The following is an 11,805-nucleotide window of genomic DNA, read 5'->3' as shown; positions in this document are numbered from 1 at the left end:
AAGGATTAAGATCTCTTCTGAGAAAAATGGCCCTGATTATTGTGACAGCCGGAAGTCTGCACAAATGGGCCAAATCTGGCATCAGATAAAATGGCTTCTGATTTGGACAATGATGAGATGCAGGTATCTGTATTCCAGACTAAAACTTCATCCATGCAATTACAACAAGCTCTGCATCTGAAATAACAAAATTGTCATCTTGTTATTCTCACCCTCTCTCCGACACCATTCCACTACAGTGTAAACATTTAATAGGTGGCCAAAATTAATTACTATTTACCTGTAACATCTTTGTGGAGATTTTTTATTTTTATTGCTAGAGAGTAACTGCTACCTAGTACTTCACCAGAAAGTATTAAGCCACTGTTGGAAGTCACAGATTTACCCTGAGATTGTCAAGCTGTTACATTTGGACAGTTTGTCTCAATTTTGCAGATGCAGCTGGGGATCTTCCATGAATTTATGGCTAAAATTCAAATCCTGATCACTTTTTTTTGTTTTTAAACTCCATCTGATGTTCTTATCAGACTTGATTTCACACTCTCCAAACGCTAGAATAATAGGTAAAATTATAACTAAACTAAGGTGAAAGCTTGATGGCAGTTACAAAGCCAAATTCATCCCACTGTTTGTACCATTCTGTGACAGAAGTGCCTATTCAGAGATTTTTGGTTTTGTATGTCACCAAAGGACCAACCCTGAAGTCTTGTCATTGTCAATATACATATATAGGCAGCAAAACCAAAAGTGAATATTTAAAATTACACAAAAAGCAAAGATAATCAAACTTTCTACCTTTTTGGAATAAATCCCTTCTGCACAAAATAGCAGTGTATCACACAGTTTTAGCAATCCTTTATTGAAGATAACAAGTTGGTTATGTTCACTGTATTGTATGAAACATCACAATATCATACTGGGAAGGTACTATCAGTACAGGGTTGGACCAGAGAGGACAGTCTGAACAATAAACCATTTTGCATTCTTCATTCCCTATCTTTTAACAACCCCAAAAACCCAGCAAAGGGACAAATATCTGTTAACATCATCATTTAGAACAATTTAACTTACAAGGCTAAAATCTAATGAATAAATAAAATATATTGTGGCAATAATCCTCTCTAGAACAAAAAACAAAACCAAAAAAAAAAAAAAAATCAGATACACAATGAATCAAAATGATTGGGAAAGCTGCCCATAGGCACCAGTGAGTGTGTGTGTGTTTTTACAGACTCAGCATGGGGATAAAGTTACAGAAAAATAGCATGAATTCCATTTCACACAAAACCAGTTGATGACTGTCATTAGCTTAAACTACACACAAGGGCAATTACATCCTCGCTGAAACACAGTTTAAACAAATAGGAAAATGTTTACAAGGCATCCACAGCATGTAAAGCATGTACAGATGGATACATTCATTGTTTCCCCTCCCCAATAGCTTTTTTTTTTTTTTTTTAGATAAATACTTTACTCTTCTCCGTTTTTAGCATCTACTGGACTCAATACATGCACAACTCAAAAGAATTCAGAAAAAAAATCAAGGTTATTGCAAAAATAGAATTAAACTAAGAATCTTCAAGTACCTTACGTGACAGCCACTCTGTACCATGCCCATTGTTTATAAAATGAAAGGTCACTGAACCCATGAAAATATCTCTAATATTTTCTTAGATTTAAAATAGATAATTTTAACTGTATTTATAGTAATCACAAAGTGATACATTTGAGCTTTGAAAATAATGCAAACAATTAAAAATTATATTCATATTACACAAGACTTCTGTCTGTATCTTAAGATGAAAAATTAGAGGAAACTATAGAAAACCACATGTAGAACAAAAATCACATTTTACATTATAATAAAGGCAAATTTTCAGCATTTAAAAAAAAACCTGCAGCAGTGAGTGAGATGTCAAATTAAGTTACATCTAACCATAAATTAATCAGTTTGGTTTTAAAAGTTTTTTTTTCCTAGAAAGAGTTTAAGGATGTGTTGTACACGTGCGTAAAATTCTTATTAGTTTTAGACGCCTAAAATCTTCTTCTATTATTGCCAAATATATTTATCATCAAGCAAGCAGTAGGCAACATATCACAATTTGGACACTGAAGGGAAACCTAACAGTCTGGTAATACAGGTAAAACTGGAAATTAAAAAAAAAAAAAAATACAAATCCTATTCCATATTGCCCAATTGAAATTACTTCCAAGCCACAGAGCTGCAAAAGCCTTCCAACTTGGTAAAGTGAAATAAGTAATGTCTCATACAATTATTTGTACTCTTTCATGCTTATATGTTAAGTTTCGTTAAATCATAATGTATCTTCAGAGTACAACTACAATCCCATGCACCTCAGGTACATATATTGATCTGCTGAAAGAATCACTTTTTCCTTGGTTTTTAGGGCTAAAAGTTCAACAAAGATGGAGTCAGTATGCCTGAGGCTGGTAAAGATACTGTAATACAGGCAATGCTAAGAGTGGCAATATCAGAAAACACAAAAATAAACAAGTGATGGAAAACTCTAATATCTTTCTGCCCATTTCACAAAATGTTGGAAATCCACCAAATTTTTTCCCTTGTATTGAAGAAAACTGATTAAGTTTTTTCCCCCAGAATCAAAAGCATTTTAGTAGATTTGTAAGGCTACCACGGATCTTCTAGATCTCCAGCACCCTACAGGAAAAGAAGAGGAAAAATATTAATACTCACCAATACAAAAAACTACATCCATAATTAATTGAATTCGAACAACGTAATAAAGTGGAAAACGAGCAAGTAAAGAATGAAAGGAATGGCCACATTTTCTATACTAATTTACACACATAAACAAAATCCCTTTTTCCATATATATCTCTGTCCCCAGAATCTCTGGAATTCATCTCTGGAAGCAGCATGATTAACTGATTAAAAGCTTAGCTATGCTTTTCTCTTACAGAACATATGAATGCAATAAAAATAATGCACTGCAATGAATATAAATAAAATCCTAAACAAATCACCTAGTGTATTATTCCATCAATCCATCAGCTAACCACTACTTTAAAAAAAACAAAACAAAAGAAAACCCATAAAAATCTGTGAAACGCTAAGGGAGATTTCTGAACTCTTGAAAGATAATCCAAATTTAGCAAGAGGTTCCCACAGGATCTTACTCACTGAGGTAGTCAACTTTTATTTACATTTTTGCTGGATGATAAAAGCTATAATTTTGTGCAAGTGCTTCAACAACTGCAACCAAATACATAACAGGAACTGTGACAAAATACCTTTGTCACTGCTGACAATGGCATACTTTTGACAATGGCATTTCAGAAATAAACTACAGGCAGTTAGATTCACAGTAACATAGTAATACACGCATCTACTTGAACGTGTGTATGTGCATGTGTGTACACACAATGAAGAGGAATATCACAAAAAAGGTGTAAAAGAGCCTAAAATACAACAGCACGTTTACCTCAATTTTATTGCAGTGTTTAATTTAAAACTATGAAATATTGCTAGAACACAGATTAGAGTTATGATAATAAAAACTCCCAACATATTTGTAGGAATAGCTAGTTTAATAAACAGTGTCATGATCTTTGTTGTCTGTTATTAACAGTAGCTACAAATATTTCCAAACCTTGACTAAATAATTAGTATTTCAAATGAACTTCCAAAAAGCTTGAGGTAGCATTATATCAACAAAATTACTTAAATAAAGTCAATATGCATACAGATATTATTCCACATCATATTTTTTATTTGGATGTAAACAAATTTTTAGAGCTTCACACTAAACACTAATTCTAAGTACATATTATTGTCTGATATACATTATGCTATAACCTATGGTATAGTGAAGGATACAGTTCTCTAGAAAATAAGTAAGATATTCACACTGAACAGAGGATACAGTCTAAATTGAAAGGACCATACAGTGAGGAAAACAAAAGTGGCATAACAAATCCTAAAACAAGTGAATAATTATTTTTGTAACTATGATAATGTGAACTATATACAATTTAAAAAAAACATGCAATATGTAGGATATTATGCTGTGAAATAATTCAATTAATAAATTTGAACAAAAGGTGTATTTGACTAAGATGCCAATTAATATATGTAATGTAAAGTATTAAAATTCAGCATTCACTAGGAATGCGCTTACAACACAAAGAAAAACTCACTTTTGCATCTGTCAAAAATTCCTATCACTGGCGTCACAGGGTTTTAAAAAAAGTAAAACCTTAAGACTATCAACTACCAGTAATGTAGATGTCCTGCTTCCTGCTACACATAATATAAAACGTAATTACATTTTGTTTATTAATCCAAACTACAGTAAATAGTAACTTTTAAATTACTCAAAAAAGGATGATTTTTCATACAAAAAGTCTGTACATATAAATGTAGGTACAAACAAACTAACTTTTTAGAACTGATGCAACAATGTGCTGACGTATGAATACATTAGAACAGCTAGGTCAAGCTATCAAATCGACTGTGTGAAACACAAAGACATTACACCTGTTTATCACTCATCTCATTTCTCCCTGAATCTTCATTAGAGCTCTGCATTTCAGCAAGATGATTCTCAGATTCTGTTTGGGTGTCTGCCACTGGGTCACTGGGTCCAGCAAGATTATCAGAAGTAGATGCTGTAGCTGGTTCAGCAGTGCACTCTTCTCCCTGTATTTTAGCTAGCCTGTAACTAGTCAGCATCTCCTCCAGAAGGTGGCGGTAGTTGCCCCTATGATTAATTCTCATTTGCCTGAGAGCTTCCACCAATTTCCCCTGTGTTCCACTTTCCTCGGGTTCGCCAGGGTCCTTTTTTTAAGATTCAAGACCCCAAAATCAGTAGTTAAACTAGGATATTTTAGAATGATACATATATTTTAAAATACATTACATAAAAAGTCATTTCTGATTGAGGAAAAGATCTGAGCTTTATGCCCTCCTATGTATATATAAAAATACCTTAAGTTAGCAACTTGCATCCTAAAATTAAGTTATTTGATCCATGTTTATTTATTTATTTTAGAATGGGCATTTAAGAAAATACCTTGTCTTTAAATTGCCTCTATTATGACTTACAGTATTGACAAACATTTCAATCTACTTTATGCAAGGCACAAAGAACAATATCAAAAAGATGACCCCGGAATAAACTGGCCTTTAGTTCAAACTATGTCCTTTGATGCACATAGCTGTCTGGTTGACTTCAGTGAAAGCCAACTGTCATTGACTTCAGTGAAAGCCAAAGAATGAAGAACTCGGCCATTTAAATTTACACTAGCCACTGAGTCAATATTTTAAAATGTAAAGTACTACTGATTCAGTAGCAATATACACCCTATGTGAACAGCTTAATTAAAAAATGTTAACTGCCAACAATGGATGCTGTAGTATCAGAATTCACTTAATTGATAAGCATTGCAAAATAAAAATCCTTTGACATTTGAAATCTGATTTTCTTCATGTGTGCAATGCAGCGGGTAGAGGGCCAAGCTATTGCTAATCAGCATCACAAAGATACTGTTTCACAAAAACTCCAATGATCTAGCAATTTTTCTTCCCAAGATGCTGTCAGAAAAATGAATATCCAGAATATCTAGCTAAAGCCAAAGTCAACAACCTAAATTTAGGCACCCATCTTGAATTGTGACCTAGGATGTGGGAAGGAATCCTCCCTCCACCCAAGCTGCAGAAGTGTTGCAGACTACTTCAACCAAACGGGTAAAGCAAACCAAAAAAACCTCTTCTTAGTCTGTGATGGTGATTAGTGTGCCTTTGCGAGGGTAAAAAGTTGCATGGATCTGAGGTCCAAACTGGCTATTTTAAGTTCTGGATCAGTGCCAAAACAACTCTGTTGCTTTGAGGGACCAGAAGATATTTTAATTATTGATGCCTCACAAACTATCACGCTAAAAATAGTAGCTAGATATCACTGAAAGGCTGGTGAGTCTCACTACAAATGACATTAAAAGCAAATCATCCTGATTGCCATTCATGCTTTCCTACTGCCTCCTTCAATTCTGATCTGATGTTAGAGGCCCCTATTCTTGAGAGCTTTCAGAGCTGTAATCAACATTGTAAGCTATCTGAAAACTTGGAATCCTAACCTTACAAATGTTGAACGATATCTAATTCTAGGGGGTTCATGAAAATATTGGCTGCCATAACATATTATCTCTTTTCTACCCTTCAATTCCAATAATCGAATAACTTGGTTTTAAAGTGTGGGTGTCATTTTCAAAATTTGTTGTTATTGAATATAAAACTGTAAAATATCTTTATTTCAGAGAACACAAAATGTTAATATTTGAAACTCCACTGAGGTTTCCTGTCCTGTGAAATTTGAAACACTTTCCCCAGGTGGCTAGTACTGACAGTTCACATTTCTACATTCAAGGGGAACCAGCTGCAATGGCCCAAGCCATGGCTACAATAAGGGACTATAGGAACACAGATACAGTGCAATAGCTATGTTAGCACAACCCTGTACTGTAAATGAAGCCTACAGAGACAGAAGGGGTTTTTTCATTATTGTAGGAATACCACCTACCCAAGCGATGGTAAGCTAGGCTGACAGACACGTTCTTCAATCAGTCTAGCAGCATCTACATCAGGCATAGCTATGTCACTCAGGTGTGGATTTTTCACACCCCAGAATGCTGTAGCTACATCAATCTAGTGTAGACTGTGCCCGAATCAGTACATAGTGTAAGTATAAAGAAGAACTGAAAAATACAGCCATTTAAAAAAAAATAGAGTATCTGAGAACAATCCAACCTCTTTTTTAAATTAATAAAATAACTACTCTTCCTATTACATTTTAGCTAGCCTCTAATGATTTTTTCTGGTAGTACTGTAACCCTCTTAAAATATTTTTTATAAGCTGTTTCCATTTTAAATCCTTTAGCTACAGCATTGAGAAAATCAAATGCAAGTTAGGAGAACTACATTATACTATTCATTTAGATGGCAAATCTTTTGTTGCAAGGGTCTATTACATTTATAGCGCTATTAAGAAGCAGATCTCGTCTCCACCTTCCTATCTATGGGGATCCTTGTCTACAGCAGAAATGGTGGAATTACTACACAAGAGTGCTACACAGGGGTTCCTGGTAACCAGACATGCCTCTCGGGATCAGTGATGAGCCAGAGCTCCTAACTACTCCACTCCACACCACACCATGTAAGAGCGCACAGGAGTCCAGTGACTACTGCATCTTGGAGGCTCCAATACTACCCACAAAACAACTCTGCAACATTACAGGGAGGATTCCTTCCTCCACAGACCTCTTCTAGTACAGTGCAAGCATATATAGGCTGTGCACTGTGTTAAGGATTTGCTCCTAAGTTATTATTTAACAGAAATATATTTCAGAAATTAAACAGTTACCACAGAAAGTGCACTACACCCGAGGACAAAATTCTTGACCTTGACTACAATTTAAATAAAAGCCTTCATACTTGTGAGAAATATAAATAAATTTGTATTCTGAAAAAAATAATCGATAAAAGATGCTTTCTGAAAATTCTTGATTCATCAAGCTATAAAGATCACTGTCACCAAATGAAGATTACTTTTTTTTATTTAAGCTGTTCACACTACAGTATATTGTTACAACCTAGACATCCGCTCAACTGCAATAATTCATATAAATACCTTTTACTTTATAATTTCATCAGTTCAGGTTTTATCCCACACCATATATTTTGTTGACTGTACATTAAAATATGCAATGCAAATCATATCTATATATAATGACTATCAATACAGTACAAATTAATTATATGGAATGTTGATAATATATTACGTATCACTGAATGAATGATTGAAGATTTCTGAATGTTGTCATAAGTAAGGAGTTTCAAAGATTGTTACAGCAATATTGCATATAGAAAAATATTAAACAGATGTAAACATTTTTCTTCGTATATGTAAGAACACAGTTCACCAAAATAGGGTCAGACTCTCAGCAGTGTAAAATCAGTGCAGCTCCAGACTGTGCAAATTAACACTAGCTGTAGATCTGGCCCATAATTTTTAATATAAAGCTCTGCTTTTGCTATAACATGACTTATACTGGGAGCATTGTGATATTTCATTTTGAAACACACTTTACAAGCCACCACCAACTGGGTGCGTTGTATGTATCCAGCCCTCTGCTTTGGTATCTGATTGAACGCAGGTTTGTAGGGGCACTCCAGTTATGCTATCACAATATAGAGAAGAACAGAAGCATTTTAACTAATAATGGAATTATTCCTTCTTCAGTTTTCTTGTCTAAGCATCAAGCTCAGGAGACTGAAGGACAGTCCAGTGGCTGGGGGAGCGAGTTTAACAGTGACCTAGAGCAGTGTTTCTCAATGACCGGTCCATGGACCAGAGTTCGTCCCTGCCTGACACAGTTTAGGAAGGCAACAAGCCAGTCCCTGGTATCAAAAAGGTTGCGAAACACTGACCTAGACTATCAGGTTCAGCACAGCACATGAACTACTAGACTCAGCCTCTCTTAACGAGAAAGGAAAGTAAGTACCTTTCCTCTACTGAGGTACTATAAAGAGGTGTCAGCTCTGGCAGCAGTGAATTTTCTCCTCCCTTTAAGTCCTTCTGGGACATATGAGCCAAGGACAGAGAAGGGAAATAATGCTGTTGCCAAATGAAGTAGATATTCCTATCAGAGGATCAAACCCGATCCTTTACCTAGTGTGGCTGATGCATTAAACTGCAGTCTCAGGTCTAAGTGACTTCTTGGGCTATCAGCCATCCTCCAATACTCAAAGATCACAGAGATTTCCCTTAATATAGGGATTTAATTCAATTCTAGCAGAAAAGAAAACTATATTTACATAGCTCAAAAAGTGCATTGCACTGTATTGTCCACACTTTTTGCATAATACGGTATTCAGTGTAAATATAACCTTTAATAGTAAGCCTGCCCTCCCTTTGTTTTTACTATGCCCGCCAGATCTGCATTTGTGTAAGAATTAAACAATTAGTTTAATAAAATACAAATAGATAATATTTAAGCACTAATGAAGCAGGTCCAAGACATTTCCTGAGATTCTTAAGTAGCTGAGAGAATGCTTAACATATTTGTTTACTGAGGTTTTTACCTTTGTGGAGCTACACAAATTATAACAATTTGGTCCTTTGTGTTTTCCTTTGAAAGTCTTGCTCTGTCACAAATATGCTGCAGCAACATTAGGCATTTATAATTATCTGACAGAGGAGCCAGATTTTTTCTTTTCATTGCAAATGTTCTGAATTGGGTGCTTTAATTAATCCTAAACGTTTCCATTTTTGGAAGTGGGTAAAAAGACACTGAGGCACAGAGAAAATGTAGTATTCCAACTGTTAGGAGTCATGGTGGGTTGGGTGGATGCATTGTCTTGCAGGACTGAGGAAACAGCAGATGTCTGAGGATACTTTGGAAGGAACTGTGGCACACTTTGAAGGGGTTAAGGATGTAAAATTTAACTGTAACCTTTATGATCCAAGACAAAAAAATAATAACATAAACCACAAATTTTAATTTTTAAAAAGACAGATGTGACAATGAAACCATTAGCTATTTATCTATATTGTGATAGCACACAAAGGCACAAATCAGAATCAAGGCCCCCCAACTGTGCTAGGCTCTATAAAGACACATAGAAAGACAGTTCCTGCCCTGAAGAGCTTGCAATCTAAGGCCTTATCTACACAAGAAAGTTTTACAGTAACTTTATTGCTGGCATACAGCTGCCAACATAGCAATTGCACACGCACTCTTAAGACAACACATCATATCAAGGTAACAGCCAACAGAAGGGAAGTAGATGGAGTGAGGCAAGAAAGACAGTGATAACAATAAGATAATGTAATTACAGAGGCTAGTTATATGCACAACTAGATTCAGAATAATTTCAAAGTAGTTAAAATAAATAAATAAAATCTGACATCCCTACCCACCCTCTCACCAGAGCCTTCACTTGCCGACTGAATTGTTTTTAGGCATCTCATGCATGCATGGTTCCTGGGGACCATTTAGAGAACAGAGTAGCAGCTCTACAAATTAGCTTAGGGAGTGAACCCTGTGGGTAAGAGGCAACATTTCGCGAAGCAATGAGTAATTATCCGCTTTTTAAAAGTTACTCTCTAAACAAGTAAAAAAAAAAAATTGTTAGTCTCCTAGACATGAAGTCTCTAAACCAATCTGTCACTATGGAGCTGACTGACATAGAATGACTGCTACAATTACTTTGTAAAACAGATGTTAAAGTGTAAATTGTAAATTTCACATTTATTCCTTACTCAATCCAGTAACGTAGTAATTTAAACAGTTACAGCAACCCACTATATTTCATAGTGTTGTATTTTTTTTGTGTGTGTAATTTAATGTTTAAAGATTTGAAAGCTCAACTGTCCAGGAGTTGAACAGATAGGTGTAAATAATTCATTAAAAAAATTAAATCAGGAATGAACAAAGAACTTGTTACTTTCATTCAAGTGTAAATTATACTGTTCTAGGCCATTTCACAAAAGATCTTCAAAACTGAAATACACTAATCTTCACGGGAATCATCTGCGCAACATGCTAAAAAAGCATAGCCAGTATCACTACCATGACCCTTTTCACTTAGTGCACACTCAACAGAAATCTTCTACATGAATATGATTCTTACAAGGACACAGAATTTGACACTAGATTTTCAAGCACAGGGCACGTAACAAAATTTCAATCTCATTACTTACTTCAAAGCCAGAGTATTTTTAAACTACCAACAGCTCCTAAAGTAAGTCCCCATATTGTGGCTCCATGGTCTTGAATGAAAAGCAGAAGCAGCCATTTATATTAAAAATTAATCAATCAGAACTAGGTATCATACACAAATCACTGTCCCTTTAACAATAAAGTTCTAGAACAGTGATGTACAATTAAAATATATATCAAATATTTAAACACATACATACTTAAATACAGGTTACTTAAATTTTGTTCTGTACCCCACCTGCATTGAAGTATTATGGTTTCCTCATTATTAGTGAAGCCTAAGACCCCAAAGTAAAACTTACCCCATCATTCTCTCTGTGTGGATTCAGCCTGTTATACACAGCTTCTATAATATTACGCCTAAAAATGAAGAAAAAAAAAAAAAAAGTAATATAGCAGAAAAATGCCATACAAATTGGAACACCCTACCATACAAATGAAGAGAGATATTTCATGTCTAAACTTCTGTTTGTCTACCCTGCATATAAAGAGTTCAGTTAATGGTAATGAAGGATTTTTCAAGGCTTAGGTTTGTATGCAACCGACGTTTCCCTATTCTGAATTTTTGCTTCCCAGCCCTCTTCTCCTCTCAGGTTTTTATCCCGCTACATCTTCAGAGTTGCTTGAACATTTCAGAAATTCCCACTATGTACATGCAGAATGTCCCAGGTGTTAACATAGTAGTTCTGGGATAAATCCAAACTTTCGGCTTAGCCCAGCAGTCTAAGAATTCCTAAGGTGAGCTGCAATTCTTACCATAAACAAACTGTGAAATGGGAAAATATATATTTTAAAATTGGTATATTTGAGTCTTATGCAGGGAAATGATGCCATGTATGGGAATCCCAATGTAGAAGATTGTAAACAGGTTTGTACCTTGGCTTAATAATGGCTTAAACAACCAGAACAACAGTTCACTAAAATTCTCTCTTAGGCTCATACTGCCAGTGACACAAAAAAATTATTAGCAAAAAAACCTGGTGTCCCATCTATAGGCTTACAAAAAAACTGGTGTCCCACCATAGGCTTATCTCAATTTTTCCTAAT

At 35.0% G+C, this 11,805-nt stretch overlaps 1 protein-coding gene across 2 annotated transcripts in view; it reads right to left on the bottom strand.

The window, feature by feature from the left end:
• Nucleotides 1-1,125: 1,125 nt before the first annotated feature.
• Nucleotides 1,126-11,805, bottom strand: part of PPM1B (protein phosphatase, Mg2+/Mn2+ dependent 1B) — a 95,873-nt gene continuing 85,193 nt past the window's right edge. The window contains exons 6-7 of one of the 2 annotated variants that reach the window (XM_074949364.1): nt 11,061-11,118; nt 1,126-2,680 (exon numbers count right to left, since the gene is read on the bottom strand). In XM_074949364.1, coding sequence (XP_074805465.1) covers nt 2,651-2,680; nt 11,061-11,118 — 88 coding nt within the window. In that variant the 3' untranslated portion in view covers nt 1,126-2,650. Of the gene's footprint in view, nt 2,681-3,820; nt 4,820-11,060; nt 11,119-11,805 lie in introns of those variants that run through there. The other variant, XM_074949363.1, reaches the window with a different exon arrangement.

Source organism: Natator depressus, chromosome 3 (genome assembly GCF_965152275.1).
Source record: "Natator depressus isolate rNatDep1 chromosome 3, rNatDep2.hap1, whole genome shotgun sequence".
Lineage (NCBI taxonomy): Eukaryota > Metazoa > Chordata > Testudines > Cheloniidae > Natator > Natator depressus.
This window is presented reverse-complemented; position numbering and strand designations above follow the sequence as displayed.